This window comes from Tursiops truncatus, chromosome 5 (genome assembly GCF_011762595.2).
Source record: "Tursiops truncatus isolate mTurTru1 chromosome 5, mTurTru1.mat.Y, whole genome shotgun sequence".
Taxonomy (NCBI): Eukaryota; Metazoa; Chordata; class Mammalia; order Artiodactyla; family Delphinidae; genus Tursiops; species Tursiops truncatus.
In genome coordinates, this window is record NC_047038.1 from 100,631,039 (window position 1) to 100,656,036 (window position 24,998).

Below are 24,998 nucleotides of genomic sequence, written 5' to 3' on the forward strand. Positions count from 1 at the left end.
GATAAGGAGACAACAGTCTCTTGGACTAGGGCTTGGTGGTGGTAAAGTTACAGTAGAATAAAAATAATGACTGCTACGTTTCTGGCTTTTGCAGCTGATTGCAAGATGGTGCTGAGTTAGGGAATACATAAATAGGACCTGAATTAATTGCATTTTAATTTGACTAAGTTTAGTTTAAGATGCTTTTGAGATATCCAAATGGAAACGTCAAATAAGCTCAAATAATGGAAATAATGTCAAATAATGGAAATAGATTCAGTGTAGACAACTCTTTGCTAGGGAAGGAAAAAAAAATGAAATAAGAACTGGAGTGGGAGGTGGAGTCAAAGTAACTTTTTAAATAGGATCGACTTTTAAATATGTCTCTGTGCTGATGAAAATGATGCACTAAAGAGAAGAAAATCCAACAGAAAAGAGAGGGGATAATCAAGAGAAGGCTATGGCAGCATTGGCTAACTTATTGAGTGTCTCTGCCTTGGTTTTCACAGCTATAAAATGGGGGAAAATAATACCTACCTTATAAGATTATTCTAACAAGTAATATTATGTTGGTTGAATGTTCAGTAAAAATTTTCAGCACACAGAATACATTTAATAAATTGGTGCTTAAAATGAACTCAGCATCTAACACAGTGTTTTGTATATATTAGGTGCTCAACAAATATTTGTTAAATGTTGAATGAATATGATGCTGTTACATGATTTTGGACTAGATGGGAATATAAATGAGTCTGATGCATATTACTGTATCCTGGGTTACAGATGCACCTTGAATATTCACTGATGATGAAATTCAATATTTGCCATCTGATAATGATGTTTGGGACATTTGTGTTCACAGGGTACTATTTTTCTGCCTGGAAATAAAGTCCTTGAACATCCCTGCAATGAAGAGAGCCCAGGGAAATTCCTTTTTGAAGTAGTTCCAGGTAAGATAGTTTTCTGGTTTGATTCAACTATTGCCATTCCATGTTGGTAAAGGTGAAGACAGGTCAGACAGCCTCTATTTTTCTTGAGTCATGGCTAAGAACATTAATTTGATGAGGCAAGGGTCAATGTTGGTTAGTATTTACACAGATAATGATTCCAGGTTTGTACACTGGTACAAATGAACACATGTACACACATACATGTGTCCACATGACTATTGGATTTCCATTTGTCCATGAGACTCCAGAGCTGACCAGAAGTCATGACACAGCACTTGTTAGGGACTACTGGAGACAAAGGTAATTTTACAGTGCTCTTGTGGCATGAAATTTGACTAGGTGTTCCAGGTAGAATGCTTTGTCCAGCTGATTCACTGTCATATTTTCTTACAAAACTGCATCTTTTTTTTTTTTTTTTTTTGCGGTACGCGGGCCCCTCACTGCCGTGGCCTCTCCCGTCACGGAGCACAGGCTCCGGACACGCAGGCTCAGCGGCCATGGCTCACGGACCCAGCCGCTCTGCGGCATGTGGGATCCTCCCGGACTGCGGCACGAACCCGTGTCCCCTGCATCAGCAGGCGGACTCTCAACGACTGCGCCACCAGGGAAGCCCCAAAACTGCATCTTTAAGGAGCCTTTGTTATAAAAACAAAACAAAACAAAAACTCTCCTTAAATAACTGACCAAGGATTGCAGTTCTGTACCTCATCTTCATTCACAACCAACCACTTCCACATGTTTGGCTGGTAACATTGAGAATGTCTCTGCCAAGTCATCAAATCCTGCAGTTACATTTCTTCAACATCTGTTCATTTTTTTTAGTCATCTGCATCCACCCCTCTCAGAATACCTGATCTCCACTTAAGTCTTTGACTCACCCAGCAACACTCTTTTCAAGGCTGTGATCTACTTCTTTGATCAGTTCATTAGCCCTTCTTTAATACTTGGTGTAAGAAAAAGGGAGTTAGGAACCTGGTTTTCATAGCTTTGGCTCTGACTGACCCAGTTAATGTGATATTAACATTGACTTAATCACAGCCTAGGGTGAGTGTGACTTTATTTGGGTGACTAATATGTAATGCATATCAATAATGCCAGTACAAAGGCAGTCAATAAAACATTTTCCCAAGATTTATTAATGCTAAGAATCTAAAATGTGAAAGCATATTTTTTCTCCTCAATGAAAACAGCTGTAGCTCTGGGTTCATCTGGCTCACAATGGAATCCATGACTAAATGTTAATTAATGCAGCTGAAGTGCAGAAAGCTTAGTCGGATGCATTGTGTTGTTTCCCCCCAGGGAGAACATATTGTAGGAAACCTGAATCCTGTTTGCTCTATTAAAATCTTTTTATACTTACTTCTTGGTGGAATACCCTATATGGAACCAAATTCCAGATGTTTCAAAGTCTTTGAAGTATCAGTAGAGGAAATTTCTTTCACTGTTTATTCTCAGACATTAGGCCTGTGGGCTTTGAAATGAGCATGGTATTAAACTGAAAGCTTTGATTCTGTATCTTCAATAACACTAAAGGTCCACTTTCCCATGCAAGTCTACTAAATGTGTAGAGATTTCACTCTTTGGGGAAGATGTTCTGATATACTGTAGGTAGATATTGTCAAGACTGTTCTCAGAAGAGCTGTGTCTTCAAGCCCATGAAATCACAAAACCTCCCCTCCAAGGTTGCAGTTCTTGGGTATGTGTTTCGAGTGCAATGCATATGATATAATGGCTTTTAATGAGCAAAGCTTAAGGGGTTTATGACTGTATGCTGTAGAATCTGAAGATTGTCATTCCAAAAAAAAATTTCTTTTTTTTCAAGTAAGTTCAGGTTGGCTGCAATAATTATGGAAATAAACATATCAATACTATGCCCATAGCTCATTTGAAAAGATGTTTTCTGAATCATTAATACAATATGTAGTAGCTTCTAAATTAGGTTTTATAATTCTGAATCATCTTATGGAGTGACAAGAGAACTGTGCCAAATGCTTCTTTAAAGAGAGAATTGGAAAAACACAATGGCTGCATTGAGAATCCAGTGTTTGAGCCATGAATCTTGGTCATCGGGGTTTTTGGTGTGTCCCTAACATTAGGATGGAATTTCCAAGCAAATGTTTCTGTATTTGTATGAGGATGTGTGGGTTGGTATCACATGATTTTAACCAATTTTTGCAAAATCAAGATTACTTAGGGCTTTTTGCACCAGAAACTCTGGTTGGAAAGGCTGGGGCAAGGCATCTGCATGTGGCACCCTGTGAGCAAGTGAAGCTAAACTAAGCACAAAGGAAAATAGGACTTTTCATTCCTGGCCCTGCTTCACCTGTATACATGGGTGAACCCGTGTTGTGCAGCAGAACTAGAAAGAAACACTCATCCTTCCAGAAGCACCAGCCATGTGGCTGACAGTGTCTTGGTGCTCTGGCCTGGTGTCAGGCCTTAGCCTCTGAAGTGGGAGAGCCAAGTTCAGGACATTGGACCACCAGAGATATCCCGGCCTCGTGTAATATCAATCAGCGAGACCTCTCACAGAGATCACCATCTCAACACTAAGACCCAGCTCCACCCAATGGCCAGCAAGCTCCAGTGCTGGATGCCCCATGCCAAACGACTAGCAAGACAGGAACACAACCCCACCCATTAGCAGAGAGGCTGCCTAAAATCATAATAAGTTCACAGACACCCCAACACACACCACACGAGGCAGCCCTGCCCACCATAAAGACAAGATCCAGCCCCACCCACCAGAACACAGGCACCAGTCCTCTCCACCAGGAAGCCTACACAACCCACTGAAACAACCTCACCCACTGGGGGCAGACACCAAACAACGGGAACTACAAACCTGCAGCCTGCGAAAAGGAGACCCCAAACACAGTAAGTTAAACAAAATGAGAAGACAGAGAAATATGCAGCAGATGAAGGAGCGAGATAAAAACCCACCAGACCAAACACATGAAGAGGAAATAGGCAGTCTACCTGAAAAATAATTCAGAGTAATGATAGTAAAGATGATCCAACATCTTGGAAACAGAATGGAGAAAATACAAGAAATATTTAACAAGGACCTAGAAGAACTAAAGAGCAAACAAAAAATGATGAATAACCCAATAAATGAAATTAAAAATTCTCTGGAAGGAATCAATAGCAGAATAATTGAGGCAGAAAAACGGATAAGTGACCTGGAAGATAAAAGAGTGGAAATAACTACTGCAGAGCAGAATAAAGAAAAATGAATGAAAAGAATTGAGGACAGTCTCAGAGACTTCTGGAAGAACATTAAATGTACCAACATTCAAATTATAGGGGTCCCAGAAGAAGAAGAGAAAAAGAAAGGGTCTGAGAAAATATTTGAAGAGATTATAGTTCAAAACTTCCCTGACATGGGAAAGGAAATAGTCAACCAAGTCCAGGACGTGCAGAGAGTCCCATACAGAATAAATCCAAGGAGAAGAAAACTAGCAAACTATTAAATAAACTATGAAAAATTAAATACAAGAAAAAATATTAAAAGGGAAAAGCAACAAATAACATATAAGGGAATCCCCAGAAGGTTAACAGCTGATCGTTCAGCAGAAACTCTGCAAGACAGAAGGGAGTGGCAGAACATATTTAAGTGATGAAAGGCAAAAACCTACAACCAAGATTACTCTACCCAGCAAGGATCTCATTCAGATTCAATGGAGTAATTAAAAACCTTACAGACAAGCAAAAGCTAAGAGAATTCAGCACCACCAAACCAGCTTTACAACAAATGCTAAAGGAACTTCTCTAGGCAGGAAACACAAGAGAAGGAAAAGACCTACAAAAACAAACCCAAAACAATTGGAAAATGGGAATAGGAACATACATATTGATAATTAACTTAAATGTAAATGGATTAAATGATCCAAACAAAAGACATAGACTGGCTGAATGAATACAAAAACAAGACCCATATATATGTTGTCAACAAGGACCAGCTTCAGACCTGGGGACACATACAGACTGAAAGTTAGGGGACCGAAAAAGAGATTCCATGCAAATGGAAATCAAAAGAAAGCTGGAGTAACAATTCTCATATCAGACAAAATAGACTTAAAAATAAAGACTATTACAAGACACAGAGAAGGACACTACATAATGATCAAGGGATAGATCCAAAAAGAAGATATAACAATTGTAAATATTTATGCACTCAACATTGGAGCACCTCAATACATAAGGCAAATACTAACAGCCATATGAGGGGCAATCGACAATAACACATACATAGTAGGGGACTTTAACACCCCACTTTCACCAATGGACAGATCATCCAAGATGAAAATAAATAAGGAAACACAAGCTTTAAATGACACATTAGACAAAATGGACTTAATTGATATTTATAGGACATTCCATTCAAAAACAACAGAATATACTTGCTTCTCAAGTCCTCATGGAACATTCTCCAGGATAGATCATATCTTGGGTCACAAATCAAGGGTTGGTAAATTTAAGAAAATTGAAATCGTATCAAGTATCTTTTCCGACCACAATGCGACGAGACTAGATATCAATTACAGGAAAAAAACTGTAAGAAATACAAACACATGGAGGCTAAACAATACACTACTATATAACCAAGAGATCACTGAAGAAATCAAAGAGGAAATCAAAAAACGCCTAGAAAAAAATGACAATGAAAACACGATGACCAGAAACCTATGGGATGCAGCAAAAGCAGTTCTAAGAGGGAAGTTTATAGCAATACAATCCTACCTTAAGAAACAAGAAACATCTCAAATAAACAACCTAACCTTACACCTAAAGCAATTAGAGAAAGAAGAACAAAAATATCAAAAGTTAGCAAAAGGAAAGGAATCATAAAGATCAGATCAGAAATAAATGAAAAAGAAATGAAGGAAACAATAACAAAGATCAATAAAACTAAAAGCTGATTCTTTGAGAAGATAAACAAAATTGATTAACCATTAGCCAGACTCATCAAGAAAAAATGAGAGAAGACTCTAATCAACAGAATTAGAAATGAAAAAGGAGAAATAACAACTGACACTGCAGAAATACAAAGGATCATGAGAGATTACTACAAGTAACTCTATGCCAATAAAATGGACAATGTGGAAGAATGGACAAATTCTTAGAAAAGTACAACCTTCCAAGACAGAACCAGGAAGAAGGAGAAAATATAAACAACTAATCATAAGCACTGAAATTGAAACTGTGATTAAAAATCATCCAACAAACAAAAGCCCAGGACAAGATGGCTTCACAGGCGAATTCTGTCAAACATTTAGAGAAGAGCTAACACCTATCATTCTCAAACTCATCCAAAATATAGCAGAGGGAGGAACACTCCCAAACTCATTCTACAAGGCCATCATCACCCTGATACCAAAACCAGACAAAGATGTCACAAAAAAAGAAAACTACAGGCCAGTATCACTGATGAACATAGATGCAAAAATCCTCAACAAAATACTAGCAAACAGAATCCAACAGCACATTAAAAGGATCATACACCATGATCAAGTGGGGTTTATTCCAGGAATTCAAGGATTCTTCAATATATGCAAATCAATCAATGTGATACACCATATTAACAAATTGAAAGAGAAAAACCATATGATCATCTCAATAGATGCAGAAAAAGCTTTTAACAAAATTCAACACCCATTTATGATAAAAACCTTCCAGAAAGTAGGAATAGAGGCAACCTACCTCAACATAATAAAGGACATATATGGCAAACCCACAGCCAACATCATTCTCGGTGGTGAAAAACTGAAACTATTTCCTCTAAGATCAGAAACAAGACAAGGTTACGCACTCTCACAGCTATTATTCAACATAGTTTTTGAAGTTTTAGCCATAGCAATCATAGAAGAAAAAGAAATAAAGGGTCCAAAAGGGAAAACAAGACATAAAACTTTCACTGTTTGCAGATGACATGATACTATACATAGAGAATCCTAAAGATGCTACCAGAAAACTAGTAGAGCTAATCAATGAATTTGGTAAAGTAGCAGGATACAAAATTAATGCACAGAAATCTCTTGCATTCCTATACACTAACAATGGAAAATCAGAAAGACAAATTAAGGATACACCCCCTTTTACCATTGCAACGAAAAGAATAAAATATCTAGGAATAAACCTACTTCAGGAGACAAAAGACCTGTATGCAGAAAACTATAAGACACTGATGAAAGAAATTAAAAATGATACAAACAGATGGAGAGATATACCATGGTCTTGGATTGGAGAAATCAACATTGTGAAAGTGACTATACTACCTAAAGCCATCTACAGATTCAACACAAACCTTATCAAACTACCAATGTCATTTTTCACAGAACTAGAACAAAAAATTTCACAATTTGTATGGAAACACAAAAGACCCCGAATAGCCAAAGCAATCTTGAGAAAGAAAAATGGAGCTTGGTGGGGAAGCAGGCTCCCCGACTTCAGAATATACTACAAAGCTACAGTAATCAAGACAGTATGGTACTGTCACAAAAATAGAAATAGATCAATGGAACAGGATAGAAAGCCCAGAGATAAACCCATGCACATATGGTCACCTCATCTTTGATAAAGGAGGCAAGAATATACAGTGGAGAAAAGACAGCCTCTTCAATAAGTGGTGCTGGGAAAACTGGACAGCTACATGTAAAAGAATGAAATTAGAACACTCCCTAACTCCATACACAAAAATAAACTCAAAATGGATTTAAGACCTAAATGTAAGACCAGACACTATAAAACTCTTAGAGGAAAACATTGGCAAAACACTCTATGACATCAATCACAGCAAGATCCTTTTTGACCCACCTCCTAGAGAAATGGAAATACAAATAAAAATAAACAATTTGGGCCCAGTGAATCTTAAAATCTTTTGCATAGTAAAGGAAACCATAAACAAGACAAAAAGACAACCCTGAGAATGGGAGAAAATATTTGCAAACAAAGCAGCTGACAAACGATTAATCTAAAAATATACAAGTAGCACATGCAACTCAATATCAAAAAAAAAAAAAAAAAACCCAAATCCAAAAATAGGCAGAAGACCTAAATAGACATTTCTCCAAAGAAGATATACAGATTACCAACAAACACATGAAAGGATGCTCAACATCACTAATCATTAGAGAAATGCAAATTAAAACTACAATGACGTATCACCTCACACCAGTCAGAATGGCCATCATTAAAAAATCTACAAACAATAAATGCTGGAGAGGGTGTGGAGAAAAGGGAACCCTCCTGCACTGTTGGTGGGAATGTAAATTGATACAGCCACTATGGAAAACAGTATGGAGGTTCCTTAAAAAACTAAAAATAGAACTATCATACGACCCAGCAATCCCACTACTGAGCTCATACTCTGAGAAAACCATAATTCAAAAAGAGTCATGTCCCACAATGTTCATTGCAGCACTATTTGCAATAGCCAGCACATGGAAGCAGCCCTCGTGTCCATCAACAGATGAATGGATAAAGGAGATGTGGCATATATATACAATGAAATATTACTCAGCAAGAAAAAGAAACGAAGTTGAGGTGTTCGTAGTGAGGTGGATGGACCTAGAGTCTGTCATACAGAGTGAAGTAAGTCAGAAAGAGAAAAACAAATACCATATGCTAACACATATATATGGAATCTTAAAAAAAAAATGGTTCTGACGAACCTAGGGGCAGGACAGGAATAAAGACACAGATGTAGAGAATGTACTTGAGGACATCAGGAAGTGGAAGGGGAAGCTGGGACGAAGTGAGAGAGTAGTGCTGACCTATATACACTACCAGATGTAAAATAGATAGCTAGTGGGAAGCAGTTCCATCTCACAGGGGGATCAGCTCAGTGCTTTGTGACCACCTAGAAGGGGTGAGATAGGCAGGGTGGGAGGGAGACGCAAAAGGGAGGGGGTATGTGGATATATGTATACATATAGCTGATTCACTTTGTTATGTGGCAGAAACACAACATCGTAAAGCAGCTATACTCCTATAAAGATGTTAAAAAAAAAGATTACTTAGGGAGAGCATGACACTTGATTTATCTTTGCAAATGAGAATGACAAGATAATATTTTCTAATTATTCCAATTGTGTGATAGTTTGACATAGAGAATCTGGAAAATCCAAGAGTGTTTTCACTTGTCAGAAAATGCAGGAAACAGGAAGGATTGGAGAAATGTGGTCAATGCCTTGTATAGAACTTTCTGAAGGACTGCCTGTCTGCAGATCCTTGTAACACATACTTATTCTACACTGACTTTCTCTGTGGAATTTTGTCGATCACAACTTCTAAAATCCCATGCTGCAAATGATACTTACATATCCAACACGATTCTGTCTTTATGGACAAATACCTCAAGCCCAACTACCCAAGGTATAATCAATGAAAAATGATGAATAGGATTAAATTATTTAATCATACGTGCCTATAATGATTTCTAGCAAAAATGGCAAATACCTCCAGAAAGCTCTTTGCCAAATATCCTAGCACTATATACATACACACACATTTGTGTATGAGTGTGTAGACTTGTGTGTGTGTGTGTGTGTGTATATATATATATATATATATATAAAACAAAATATATAATGTATATTTATATACACATTATATGTATATATCTTTAGCACCTGTATATCTTTATTATTTTTCCATGTATGCTACTTTGTTTTGTTCCATTTTTGGTTTTGCTTTAGTCTGAAATGTCCTATGAAATTAAATAATAATCATGTGTAAATTTGAAAGAAAACTCAAGATTTTCCAATAGAATTGAGGGTATCAGGTCTTTGTATTACAGTACTTAATCACATTTGTTTTTGTATAACATTCCTCTGCAGATTTTAGGCTTTTGTAAAAATCTATCTGAAACAAATTACCATAATTTAGGGTTAATTTCTTATAGAGTACTATCCCATGAAAGGAATTGTCTCTCTGAACAATGTCATGATTTGTAACATTTCACTCCAATTTTTTCCTATTTATCTGCTTGTTATTCAAAAAGGAGATGTGATCCAAATTGGCAAATTTGCAGACTTTGCTGTCAGACATGCCAAATTTTAGACTGGAGTGAGCTTTTATGGCCAAGTACTAAGCTTTGGGGAAATGTGGTTGAGGGAGAAATGTTGGCAGACCTTTAATGCATAGTCCTCGAAGAGGGAAAATGCAGTCGGTTTCTTTCCTTCTCAAAATGTTTTCTGTGCATGTTTCCCTTGTGATGTTAAAATAAAATAGAGTAATTAATGGAATGCTGATGTCTTAGCTTTCTTAGAAGAATAGCCTGCCAGAGGGAGAAGAAGTAGTGATTCAGAGACAGAGACAGGTAAAAAGAGATGAGGAAGTATGTACTTCATATAGTTAGGAACCACATCTATCTTCTCATTACTATATCCGTAACACCTAGTGCAATATAATTCAAGGTGCCGAGTACTTACTGAAGCGTATATATTTACCAGGTTGGTGGAGGAAAGTCAACCATATGAAATGAGTTTATTGTTGGCAGTAACTACTCCCGACTTGGCTATGTTGAAGGCTTATTCCCTCCTGTGTAGGATCTTTCCGCCTCATGGTACAGCAAAGACCTTTCTGCTGCTCTAGTGGTTCAAGTGGAGGGAAACTCCTCACATCCTCTTTCTTACTCCTCTGCCTTTTCTCTCTGGTAATGATACCAAGAGAAATGGAAGGAGGTAGAGATCTTCCTGCAGAGAAGCTACCGCTGGGGTGTAGCACCTTAACACTGACTGGTTATTACACACCTCTTCTAGTGCTGACTCTCTCATGAGGTGCCTTTGCAGATTTTATAATGTCCCTAGAATTGGAAATGCATGTCATGTGATAGGAGTCTCTACCTTGGGCATGGTCCTGGTTGATGGGCTACCAACAAAATGGCTCAAAGGCCAGCTGCTTGCTTTGTGCTTATTCAGCTACCTGGAAACTCATGGACCCTGGTCTGCCAAGTAGGGGATATACAGGCTATTTCACTGTCACTGACCCCCTCAACCCTGCCATCTTGCCCCCTTCTCCATGAAGCATGAGCTTCACACCCAGCAGTTCAGTGGTTTCACACATCATGTGAGTCTGCAACTTGGAGAAGTGCTAGGTGACAGTTCTAGCTTCAAAATTGATGCGCAGCTCTCTTGTGCTCCCCTGACTTGTTCTGATGGTTCAGAGAATTTTCTTCTTTCTCCTCAAAAAAATAGTGTTCATCTTGAAAACTGTTATATCCAAGTGGCACTTCCCCTTTTCTAGTCTTCCTCTTGTAATAGTCAGGGGCAGAGGGATGGCATTTGGGTTCCTTCTCTGAAATGTGTTTTATCCATAAGCCCTATAGGGAAGTGGCCAGGCACAACCTTCATTTTTTTTTTTTTAAACTTAGAGTGTGAGTAACTTCTCTCTTCAGATTCAGATCTTAACAATTTCAGGATAATGGAAAAATGACTTTTTATCTATATCTATCTATAATCTTAGATTGGAGTCCAGGGAAACACACTCTGATGGAGAGTTATGTTAGAACATTTACTGGGGAGTGCTGTCTGGAGATACTTCATCTCTAAGGAATTGAGGAAAGCAAGATCAGGCAGAAGGAGAAGCTTGCCCAAAACACCATTGCAGTTAATGTCTCAGCTGATGCTATGGGGAGCTCTGGAGCTTGGATGCTTCCTAGAGTTGCTCTAACCTGAGGGACCAAACCTTTGTTTCCTGGCCTCAGCTAGTCTAGTCATTGACTGGGGGGAGGTGAGACAAGTAAACTCATGTGAAGCAGTTCCAGGTTGCAATGGAGAACAGTTTCCATGAGGGCCTCTATGAGCCATCAGCCAATATACTGGCCTCTGGGATCTAGACAGAGCATCACAGTATCCATTAGAGTATTTATAGCTTTATCTGTATCTAGCTTTCTGTATCCCAGACAATGTTTCAGACTTTTTAAATGTATCACTTAATTTAATCCTTACCACATTACTATTTAATCCTCACCTCTATTACTATATCCATTTCCAGATAAAGAAACTGAGGCACAGAAAAGTAGTTTGATCGAGGTCAAACACTAGCTAGTAAATACATGTGTAAATATAAATATTACTTATCACTGACTTTATTTATATATGTATGTATTCTGGCTTAAAATATGAGATATTGGAGAATGGAGCCTAGTTTTTGAAATATGAACTTGTGAATAGTTTTTATTGGTAGTAATTGAAGTAGATAGACTTGTATCTCTTCTTAGATCTTCCATTAAGGATGACAATTTGGGCACTTGAAGTGAGAATAGGCATTTTCATTTACATGCAGTTATTTATATGTGTAAGCCTATCATAAAGATATGCACTGGCTAAAGATGTTCACTTAAGAGTTATAAGGCCACAACTATACTGTCATGAAAAAGTGGGGAGAAAACCACACTTGTCTGCAGTGGACTTTCTTATATGTGAATAGCTATGTGAAAGGAAGAATCTGCACCTGTAATTTTTTCTTACAGAAAACTATTACACGCTGGAGTTCAGTTCTCTTCATGGCAGAACTCACACTGCTGAAATTGGCCTCACTTCTTCACTAACTTCCTCCGCACACTAGCCAAGTTATCACCACTGTCTAGCCACCAACAAGCACACCTAATACTGTTCCTTTATTGGGAATCAGTCCAGTGACCTGCACAGGTATTATTCAAGCAGAGACCCATTATGAGTTTTAAGGGCAATTACCAATATCTAGGACTCCCAAAGCCCCATCTCAGCCCAGTGTCCCAAATCAATAATAATTAGAAAGTAGAGGTTTTCTTTTTCTCTTCCTTCCCCCAGAAAAAGAATAGAAGAGATGAACACAGGGGAAAAAAGGGGATGAGAGATGAAGAGGCAGCTATGGTAACAAAGAAAAAAAGAGAAAATTTGAAAGGTAATTTAAAGTGATTTTCATCTGCCTGGAAATGAAATTAAACCCTTCAACAAAGGAGAAGGTGTCATTTATCCCAACTTTAGCCAGGAATATACTAATTATTAATAATATCCTTAGATAATTATATATTACTTACGTAAATTTTAATAAAAAATGTTTCCATTCTAACTATTTTCCAGAATGATTTTCAGAGGTAATTGAAAAATTAGAAAACATGGGTGCCAAGAGAATCCAATAAATGCATTATGGATCTTTTTGCTAAAAAAAAAAAAAAATGTATTTACCTACCAAAATTGCAGACACTTATGGGGGCTTCAGAGATTCCCTGAAACTCAGTTGTGGACTCCAGCTTTAGAACTGTAATTTAAATTTAGGGACAAGAGACATTATTAGTCTCTATATTTCTATCTCCATCTCTATATTTAACTATTCATCTCTGTGTTCCTGTACATCATCTATTTCATCTATATACATATGTGCATAAACACGACAATCTTTTTTATTATTTGTAACTATGTGGTACTAGTAATCAGTTTTTGACTTTTACTGCCCTGATTCAGTTGTGTTTTATTCCCCCGCTGGTTCTATGATTATGTAATTCTACAGACCTATTTTATGCATTTACAAAAAAACTTTCTGGAGAACATTTCATGGCTCTGGAGGCTATAAAATTTTTAATTTACCAAAACTTGAACCTACTTAGATGGTGAGGCCATCTGAGAGATATTCATGGTGTCTCTGAGAAGGAAAAGCATATAGCCAATTTTTGAGTTTTTGAGATAATTATGTGACATCAGCAATGAAAGTTTATCATCCAAGTCTGTATTTGCAACTCCTTCTAGGGTGATCAAATAATGTTATTGGATAAATTAATTTGCCGTCATTTAAATTTGGTATCTACTTTATAGGAAAATTTGGGGATATTTTAATAGTGTTTTAGCATAGAAGTTGGTCATTTTCTTGATCACTGGTTAAATATGTTGCTAGGGCATTTAATTTTACAACACACTCTTTATCTTAATTTTTCCCTTTTGTGTTAGTACTGTAAGTTGAAAGCCATGTATTTATATTTTTTACCCAAAGGCAACTAGGACAATCTCTTTTTTTGTCTGCCTATGTCTGTAGGCAGCCATGAAGCTTGTATTTTTTTTCTTTGCTTAGTTAATGTGTGCAAACCATTTAGAGAATGTGAGTAGGAATTGTTGTGGTATGAAAACATAATTCTATATACACAAGTAGTTCTGAACATGACTTAAATAAATGCATTGAAAATCAGCATGCTTTAGCTACTCGTATTCTTCTATATAAAAAAAGTATTTGAGATGTTTGCTTCCAAATTCCCTTCCTACTTAAAATGCCTTAAAATATACATTTAAAAGAGGCTATTAAAATGTCACAAAGGGCATTTAAAAATGTTTGTAATCTCTTGAAATTCCGAAAGACATTTTCAACCATGTCAACCGAAAGACATTTGGAGCATTTATAAACCGATCATAAGATCCCACTTTTGAGAAGTGTCCATATGAGAAGGGCTCTCTTACAGTATTTGTAGAAATGTTGACCTACTCATATTCATTTCTATCATTCATTCTATATCCTAGATCAGGGGTCAGAAAACATTTTTCAGAGAGAACAAGAGAGCAAGTACTGTAGGCTTTGCTGGCCATAAAGTATCTGCTACAACTGCTGAACTCTGCTGTTGTAGTATAAAACAAGTGGGTATGGCTGTGTTCCAATAAAACTTTATTAATGAATACCGAAATCTGGGTTTTATATAATTTTCAAATATCAAGAAATATTATTTTTCTTTTGATTTTTTTCCAATCACTTAAAAATGTAAAAAGTAGACAGTAAGCCAGATTTGGCCCATGTGCCATAGCTAGCCAACGCTTGTGCTAGATTAAAAAAAGCAAACCTATGAAAAGGAGTCTGAAGATACTATTATAAATCACTAATCCCCACTGGTGCCACCAGAGACAAAATTAGAATTCTGAGACAGAGTGTCTCCCCAGGCCATGCCATTACCCACTGCCTCAACATCATGATTCAGGACCTGTTTGCCAACATTTTTATTTAGAAGCTCCATCTCTGAATAATATCTCTTTTTTTCCCCCAATCATGATGAATCTAAAACGTTTTAGTGACCAAACCGAAACCCTCACTTTAAATTTTGTCTTAGCTCATTTAGAACTCTAGAATCTGACCAGAGCTGAAATCTGTGATGTGACTTTTTTTTTTTTTTTGGTACGAGGGCCTCTCACTGTTGTGGCCTCTCCCGCTGTGGAGCACAGGCTCCGGACGTGCAGGCTCAGCAGCCATGGCTCACGGGCTCAGCCGCTCCGCGGCATGTAGGATCTTCCAGGACTGGGGCACGAACCCGTGTCCCCTGCATCGGCAGGTGGACTCTCAACCACTGCGCCACCAGGGAAGCCCTGATGTGACTTTTAAAGCAATGAATACCATTAATAGGAGATTGGGTGTGCCTAGCATGAGAAACATTTCCCATACTTTGTTCAGTCCACACAAGTTCAGGGAGATATTCATAAGTATTCTGAGATGGAAGCATCCCTTGCAAGATCAAGTAAGCTTGAAGTTTCTTCTAAACTCTCCTTTTTACAATGTACATTAACGTCTTAAAGCTCTAAGTATCTCACACTAAATGTCAATACTTTGTTTGCTCGTAAAACTAACAAACTTATTTACTCAGAGGAGTAGTTTATTCCCCCCACCACTCATTTATGAACATGTCTCTGCTCCTAACCCACCAGTTTTCCTTTAACATCAGTGTGAGAAACACTTCCATAATTTTTAGAGCTAATGTTCACTGAACTGTGTGAGGCCTGTACTAATGAATGTCAGATTTTAAATACAACAGTTCATTTAATATGAATACACTTGTGATAGATGCCATTCTCCTCACTCATCAACAGTGATAAAATTCACATTTGTAATAAATGCTAAAACCAGGCTTCACACTCATCTGAGCCCACAAAACCACCACATGCTACAGCTTCCTTATACCAATGAGGATATAGATAGGTTAATTTTCTAGATCCCACAGAAGCCAAATATCCAAGAGTTAAGAAAAATAAGGACAACAAATGAAGAAATGAGATTATGGATTTAAAAGTTAGTGTACTCCATAGAGAACAGACTTGTGGCTCCCAAGGGGGGGGGGGAAGGGAGAGGGATGGACTGGGAGTTTGGGGGTTGGTAGATGCAAACTCTTACATTTAGAATGGATACACAACAAGGTCCTAATGTATATAGCACAGGGAACTATAGTCAATATCCTGTGATAAACCATAATGGAAAAGAATATAAAAAAGAATGTCTATATGTGTATAACTGAGTCACTTTGCTGTACAACAGAGATGGGCACAACATTGTAAATCAACTATACTTCAAAAAAAATTAAAAATAAAAGTTAGCGTACTCTGCATTTCCTTCCTCTCTCCGCAAGACTCGCTTTTCTTATGTTGTCTGTATTCTCTTCCTTCTCCATCAGATTTGATGCTCTTGAGAACAGAAATGATACCTTCCATCCCTAGTACCTAGCAGAGTGACTGTCATGTAGTATATGCTCAATGCACATTCGTTGAATTAATGAATAGACTAGACCTCAGTTTTATCATCCAGGGAATGATTGTATTGGATTAGCCAAAATGAAAAGAGCCTTGCATCTCTGAGCTATTTAATTTGATCATAGCTCTTTGTCTCAGTGTCTTAAGACACTGGAGAAGTTCATTAACTTCACAGACTCTACGCTCTTTAAAAAGCAGTCCACACTGCCTCATCCTTCACTCCATTACCACTAACACCAATTGTGTCATTTAGTACTTTGATGATAGAAGCTGTTTACTAACAAGTTATCTGCTGGAATAAATGTGATCCCCTTCCCCTCATTGTTCTCTGTGGCTTGGTTTTAATTATGTACTCATGGGCTGTTTGCATTCACCTTTTTTATCCAGTAGTTGAAAAGCGCTTTGCCATCCAATCAAGCTCAGAAAACAGACAGTACAGTGCTAAACAAATGTCAGTGGCTGTTACTAGGAAGAATATTTCTCCAGGCAGTTCTTTTTCTGTGGCAGGGCTTCTTTGAGCTGTATCTTAGCCAGGGAAAGAGTGTGTCTGAATGAGGCAATGGCCAGTGAGGAGAACAACCATAGGTTAGAAGTGATATGGGAGTGAGAAAGAGAAAACATACTTCACAGGAAACACAATATATCAGAAGAAGGAGGATGAGTGTGCTGCAGAGCAGCTGCTGGTAATTAGGTTGTAGGAAAAAAGCTTGCAGCAAGGATGAAACCAGCATGTTACCAAGTCCTGTGCTAACTCTTAGGGAACCAGGGTAGCCTTTTTCATTTTTCTTTTTTTTTTCCTTTTCATTTTTAATATAAAACTGAGCTGAACTGGTCTTGAATGTTTCCAAAAGTGAAACCTCAAGGACCATCTGCAACCCAATCATGCATCCTTGGGCCTGTTGGACATCCTGACTTTAAAATGATTGTTATCTTTTTCTATTGATCTGTGGGTTCATTTGCCCTGTGTCTGTTTTTCAAATGCTGCCTTTCTTGAGAACTGTCCATCTTCACAGCCCTGTGACATCAGGCCTAGAAAGGCCCAAATTGAAGTCCTGAGAGGTCCTGATTTGGCAGAAATGTATGGTCCTACCTGCTAAAATCCCTACAACCCAATCAAGAAAACTGGCGACTTGGACTTCCCTGGTGGCACAGTGGTTAAGAATCCGCCTGCCAATGCAGGGGATACAGGTTCGAGCCCTGATCCGGGAAGATCCTACATGCCGTGGAGCAACTAAACCCGTGTGCCACAGCTACTAAGCCTGCGCTCTAGAGCCTGTGAGCCACAACTACTGAGCCCGTGAGCCACAACTACTGAAGCCTGCACGCCTAGAGCCTATGCTCCGCAACAAGAGAAGCCACCGCAATGAGAAGCCCGCTCACCGCAATGAAGAGTAGCCCGCACACAAGAACAAAGACCCAATGCAGCCAAAAATAAAGTAATTAATGAATTAAATTTATTTAAAAAAACCACAGCTGGCGACTTGAGGTAAAGCCACCTAGGATTTATAAAACCCCAATTTATTCTGGGTGATTTGCTAAGTACTTTGTTAACTATAAAACTCTTTGCTTTAGGTATACAAGAATAGAAAAAGACCTAGGACCTAGGAGGAGAGATGTCTAAGGGGAGAAAACTAGGCATTGATGGTGAGGAAGGAAAGCCACGAAGCCCGCCCTGGAGACCAATGTAGGAAGAGGAGAGAGGTATCAGACTTCTCTGTCAGACAGTACTAGAATCAAACCCCAGCTCTGCCACTGGAGCTAGTTGCATAGTCTCGCTAAACCACAGTGTCCTCTCAGTGAATGTGAAGTAAGAATGCCTCTGTTATAAGGCTGTGGTGAGGATGGAAGGAGATAAGGGTATGGGGAGCAGTCAACACTCTGCCTGGCCCAGAGAATGGCTTACTGAAAAGTAACAACATTTGGAACTATTGTCCATATAGTACCATGTATAAATAAGCACTGGCCTGGATATTGAACAGTCTTAGATGGCATTATAGATGCACTGGAAATTTAGGAAGACATAGGTCATTTTGGGCTGGAGTAATCAAGGAAGACTTCCCGGAGGCAGTGAATCTGCCACCGGAATGTAAAGAAACTACAGGATTTTGATTAGATGACTATAGTGTTAAGAATTTTTTTTTTAAATATTGATGAAGCATGGAGAAAGTTCTGAAGCCAGAAAGGGGTACTAATGGAGTAAGAAGAGGGGATGTACCAAGGACTTGTAGTGTGATTTATGTGTGTCCTGCTGTTCTACACAGTCCTGGAGAGGCGGCCATTTGGCTCTTCCTTCTATAGGACCAACTCGGAAGAGCCCTGATTCTTAGGGAACTTGGTAGCATTCAGACACCAGGCTGCCCTCACATAGGCAATCAGCTAATTCTGTGAAAATACAACGAGATAAATGCTAATCAGATGCTTATATTTCAAATATTAGAGTAGAAAAACAAAATTCAAACTTAGTACATTCAAATTGCATCAACCAGCTCTGGGTCTAATAGGCCTCCCCAACTTTAGAGGACTGTCACTAGATTGTCATCATGCAGTGACATTGGTTTAAGGATCTGCTGGTCCCACATGGAACGTTTTCCTATGAACTTTTAACTTGACCAGCAGTATTTCTAAACTAAACTTTTGTGTGCCTGTGACAAGAAATAGGTACGAGTAGAAAGAGTGCTTATTAGTCTGCTAGGGCTGCCATTACAAAGTACCACAGACTGGGAGGCTTAAACAACATAAATTCATTTTCTCACAGTCTGGAGGCTAGAAGTACAAGATCAAGGTGTTAGTGAGATTAGTTTCTTCTGACAGCTCTTTGTCGTGTAGATTGCTGCCTTCTCCCTGTATCTTCACATGGTCTTCCTTCCACGTGTGTCTGTGTCCTAATTTTTCTCTCTATAAGGACACAAGTAATATTGGAATAGGACCTACCCTGATGACCTCATTTTAACTTAAATACTCTTTTAAACCCTATTTCCAAATAGGGTCAGCTTCTGAGGTGCAAAGGGTTACTTTGTCAACATATATATTTTGGAAGAACACAACTCAGACCATAACAGAGTAAAAAAGATGAGACATCACTGTTCTTCCAGAGGCTTCTCTTTTTATGGGCAAACTCTTCCTCATGTTTACTACTTGACCCCTATCCTACTCTTCAAGGAAGGTATGTACACCTTCCTTGCTGTATGTACACCTTCCTTACTGTATGTACACCAAACCACAATCCAGAATTCTGCTCAGTCCTTTCATAAACGTTGGAAAGCCTGAGTGATTAACCAACCAAAGGATTAACTAAAAAACATGTGAAATAGAAATGGAGGCTGCTCAGAGAAAGACCAAATATTTTATATCTAGCTACTCTTTCCTACAAATTGTCCTTGGATTTAAAATTCTCCTTAATTTTGTTCCTCGGTTTTTTTTTTTTGTTGCTCTTGTTCTTTGTTTTTATCACTTTGCCTAAAGGAAATAGATTAGACATCTAGGCTTGTGTCATAGTTAGTGTCTTTGGGCTTTTTTTAAAAAAAATCCAGGCTAAATTTTATTTGGGAACAAACTCCTTTCCAAAAGTGGTACATTAATGCCTTAAATACTACTGTCATGTGTCTAATCAGGGGGAGAAAGCCAAACGGAACCCTTGATAGATCTCATCCTGTTGCCCAGGCCTTCGGTAGTGAATTACCAACTTGTCATTCTGTGTGTGGAGGAGCACAGTATCAAAACAGGCAATTAAGGTTTCTGGAAAACGATTAGTGCAGGGGCATGACATGATGTGGGGTTCATTTCTCCAGCACCAATCACACTGTCTTTCTCATGACTCACTATTTCTGATGTGTCACTTGTTTACAGGAATCACAGGGGAGATAATGACAGATCTGTCCTTGGGGGCTGTTTGGCTCTAATGTAGGGGCTGTGATTTGTCATAATGTGTTCTTTGATTGAAAGATAACTCATTCCGATATGGATATAACTGATGCAAATCAATTCTCATTTAAATAGTTGATTTATTTTGGTTTTTTATTTTTGTTCAGCCTTTCTTTCCCACAGATAACCTTACTGCCAACTTAATTTTATGGAAATTACCTCAATTGCCTGATACCAAATATACAAAACTGCTTACATCTGCCATTTGGTCCTCTTTCCCTCTATTACAACAGAGCAGTGGTCCCTTTTCCTCCCTAAATCCAGTCTTGCATCTGGCGTGGAATTCCATGCACTCCCACCTTTTCAGAAGCCAGCCATAATCTACTGATTGTGCTGTTTCCACCTGGCTATGTAGCTTTGTTTTCTATATTGGATTATCCCCATAGGCTCACAGGGGTAGCCTGGGAACTGGAATTTTTATGCAAAAAAAGTAAATTAATCTCATGTATACTAAAGTTTTAAAAATATGAGTGTATAACATGCTATTATTCCTCTGATTTTAAAAAAATGATCTCTTGGCCACTCTCCTCCCACTATCCATCACCTCCTGTGTTTTGTGTTTTACTTCTTCCTGCAATAAAACTGCTCTATGCTCTATACTACACTCTCTCCAGTTCCTTTCTTTGGCTCAATCCGTTTGTCGCCCACCACACTCCACCTGACTTTTTCTTATTATTGTCATCAATCGCCTCTAATTTTCCCAAATGCAACAATTACGTTTCAGCTCTCATAATAATAATTGCCAATAAGACCATTTGACACAGTCCATCACTGCCTCTTTCTCTTTTTTTTTTAAATTAATTAATTTATTTTTGGTTGCATTGGGTCTTCGTTGCTGCCTGTGGTCTTTCTCTAGCTGTGTCGAACAAGGGCTATTCTTCATTGCAGTGCTTGGGCTTCTCATTGCAGTGGCTTCTCTTGTTGCAGAGCATGGGCTCTAGACATGCAGGCTTCAGTAGTTGTGGCTCGAGAGCTCTAGAGTGCAGGCTAAGTAGTTGTGTCGCACAGGCTTAGTTGCTCCGCGGCATGTGGGATCTTCCCAGACCAGAGATCGAACCTGTGTCCCCTGCACTGTCAGGCGGATTCTTAACCACTGCACCACCAGGGAAGTCCCCACTGCCTCTTTCTTGACACACATTCTTCACTTGGCTTCAAGGACACCGCACTTGCCTGGTTTTCTTCCTACTTCACTGCCCATGTCTTCTCAGTCACCACTGCTTCTTCCTCCTTGTCTCCTTAACCTCCTCATGTTGGAGGGAACTTGGGCTCTGTGTCTGGTCGTCTTTGTCCCAGAGATCTGTAGTATATTCTCCTAGCTCATGTACAGACTCTACTCTTCCCGTCACTCTGTTTTATCCCATAAACTGTAGCCAGAATGATAGTTTTTAATAGAGTTTATTCTTTAGAGAAGTTTTAGAGTTATTAAAAAAATTGTGCAGAAAGTACAGAGAGTTTCCTTATACAGAGTGATGTTTTTGATATTCAAATCCAATCAAGTCATCTCCTATTTTTTTAAAAAATTAACCTTATCACAGCCCACAGGCCCCCACATAGACTATCCAGTGTGTTTCATCTTCCTTCTTTGCTCTCTAACCACACTGGCTTTCCTTCAGTTTCTCAAATGTGTCACGCTTCACTGTAGCCACAGAACCTGTACATACACTGTTGCCTTTTTAAAAACTTCGTCCTCCCCGTCATTCCAAGATTCATAAGATAACTCCTACTCATTTCTCAGATAATACCTCATTTGCTACTTCTTCAGTGAAACCGGCACGTGATTCTCCCTCCCAGTCTGTCTTAACCCACTATTGAAGGCCCATGACCCATTTTTCTTGTATAAATAATGTATCTCTCCCTCACAAAAATCTAAGTTCCATGAGAGCTAGATCTCTGTTTTTTGATCATTATCTTACTTATAGCACATAGCCAACTACCCAACATGTCATGGCCACTTAATTAATATTTGTGGAAGGGAGAGAGGGAGGAACTTGGAAGGAAGGGTGAAAAAGAAGGGGGGAGGGAGACATAGGAAATCAGTGTAAAGGAAGTCAGTGTAATCTAGAAATGGGTAGATTCTGGGGTTGATAATCAGGAGCCTTGAGTGTAACACTAATTCTATTACTCAATTCCCACTCAAGGTTTGGTTAGTTCAACAAACATTAGTAAGAATCAGCTATGATCCAGATATTATGTACCAAGTTCTTATTCTCAGGCAGCTATGGTTTGCCATCCCAGAGAACATCCCTTAGAGGTAGAGTTCCACTGAACCCACTGAAAAACACGGATTAAATCCATTTATGAAGCAGTCTAGCATCACAGAACCAGTCGGTCCGTGAAATGGGACTGCTGCTCCTGCTGTATCTCTTAGGCAAGTCCTCTAATCCCTGTGGTATCCATTTCCTCATCAGTGAAATAGACATTACATCATAGAATTACCAGATGAGTCTGTGTATGTCAATGTCTGCAAAGTGGTGTCACCCAAATGAGCATAATTTAGTCCCATTAGTCTACCATCATATGCGTGTCTAACTTGTCCTCAACTCTCCTCTCTTTAGGGGCACCTCATTATTTCTAATGTGTTGGAATCCAGTGATAAGTCTTAGTAACATCATTCTTCATCATTTTCTCCCCTAGTTGATGTGATGTGTAAAAATCAAATTGTGTGAAAGGACTCACTGGAAAAAGAATGGGATCATCTATGTGCCTGTGTAAAAAAATGGATTTCTTTTATGCGGTTGTGTTCCCTTCCCTCTCAAAACGCTGAAAATCCAGATCTGAGCCATAAATGACTCCTGTCCTCAGTCAATATGAACTGACAACGGAACGTTAAACCCACGCATTCTGCTCAGCCCATTGTTGTTAACCTGTGGACCCCAGTAGATTTGATTGCTTCTTCTTTTGAGATGAATGTTTCCTCCTGCACTTCCTGGGAGCTAGGGGTGCCTATACATTAGTTTTCTGAAACACAAAGCCTCAAGGGCATAAATGATACTACTGATGGGAGTAGTAGTGATGAGACTGATCATACGTAGGAAATGGGCTGTATGCTCAGTTGATTGGTTACTGACTGAATTATGCAGAAAGATCCAAGCACAATGGCTTAGTATGTTAATAGTGGCTGAAAACATTACCCTATTCAAAGCACAGTATTACTATCTCCTTGCTCTTTGAAGAGGTCTCATTTAAAAATATTTAAATTTGAAGCTTTTACATGCTCTCACTTTCATGACATTTGCTTTATCTTTGAAGCAACTGAGTCCCACCCTTCCAGCAAATCTTGAATCTTTAGGATTCCTTGGCAAAATTAACATTGAAAATTACTTTTAAATAAGACCTAAGATTCACCTAATAACATTAGATTTTATCTTTAACTGAAAAAAAGAAAAGAAAAGAAAAGAAAAACCCAAAATCAAATGGGGGAATATAATTTTGTTTTAGAATCTCAACAAGATTTTAAATAAATGTCTCCTTACAATATGCATGACATATGTTATTTTTGAAAAGATTGTTTGAACTAAAAAATGTGTTGCAAATTAGAGTTAATATTTTTCTATTAAAAAAAATAACAGGGCTTCCCTGGTGGCACAGTGGTTGAGAGTCCGCCTGCCGATGCAGGGCACACGGGTTCGTGCCCTGGTCCAGGAAGATCCCACATGTCGCAGAGCGGCTGGGCCCGTGAGCCATGGCCGCTGAGCCTGTGCGTCCAGAGCCTGTGCTCTGCAACGGGAGAGGCCACAACAGTGAGAGGCCCACATACTGCAAAAAAATAAAAATAACAATAAAGAAGTAGCTTCTTGACATTTCTCAGTACCTGTCACGTACATTAGATAGAAACTATCTCACATAGCAGAAATTATAAAGATCCACCTCCTCAGTGAGCGATGAGTATCTATATACTTAGATGTGGCTAGAACAACAATAGCAAGACTAACATATTTATTTCAATTTTTGAGAAATATGGAGTCTGGATCAGATAAGATCCCTTGCTTTTTAAGGCTTTACAAGTTTGTTCATTCATGTAAACTCCAGACAATTTTAAAGTGTTTCTTGTAACCAAGGGATGAGTGGTTGTGGCTTTTTTATATTCCCAATATTATAGATTTAAATCCATTAAAAGATAATGTTCATTAGTGTTTGTGAGATTTGCTATTATTGTTTCCATCCTTCTATTCCAAACATGAATTAGCTTTTAAAGAAATCAGTTTGAGTCTGAAATTAAGACAGAAAGAATATTGTAAGGAAAATGAAATTTAATAAATCTCTTATTTTATAGAAGTTATAAAGAACCTCAAAGATTGTTGTGTTCATTTTGCAGTGAGGATTATGGTTTCCAGAGAGGTTATTGTGGCCAACCTTGTATAAATGCCCATGTTCTCAGTCGAGTAGTCTTTCTACTCTTCCACATTCTGTTTGATTGTATTAATATTAAAGTTCCTTGGTTTCTCAAGTTTAAGTAGCAAGACTACTCCTAGTCTGCTTGATTCTAGTAGTACAGTGATGCCAATATAGTGATCATCATAATAGCTACTATTTGATGTACTTTAAGTGTTAAGTATAGTGTTAGGCCCTTTTTATGCATTATCTTATTTATTTTTTTGCCATTATTATGAGTTAAATATTGTTTTCTCATATGGTGAAGTTAGGTTCAAAAGATTAAGGAGCTTTCCAAGATCAC

At 38.4% G+C, this 24,998-nt stretch overlaps 1 protein-coding gene across 5 annotated transcripts in view; it reads left to right on the forward strand.

Annotated features, from left to right (window-relative positions):
- Positions 1–24,998, forward strand: part of ARHGAP24 (Rho GTPase activating protein 24) — a 775,519-nt gene that overhangs the window by 492,181 nt on the left and 258,340 nt on the right. For all 5 annotated transcript variants that reach the window (XM_073805426.1, XM_073805427.1, XM_073805428.1 and 2 more), the window contains one exon: positions 842–929. In XM_073805426.1, the coding sequence (XP_073661527.1) occupies positions 842–929 (88 nt within the window). The remainder of the gene's footprint in view (positions 1–841; positions 930–24,998) is intronic.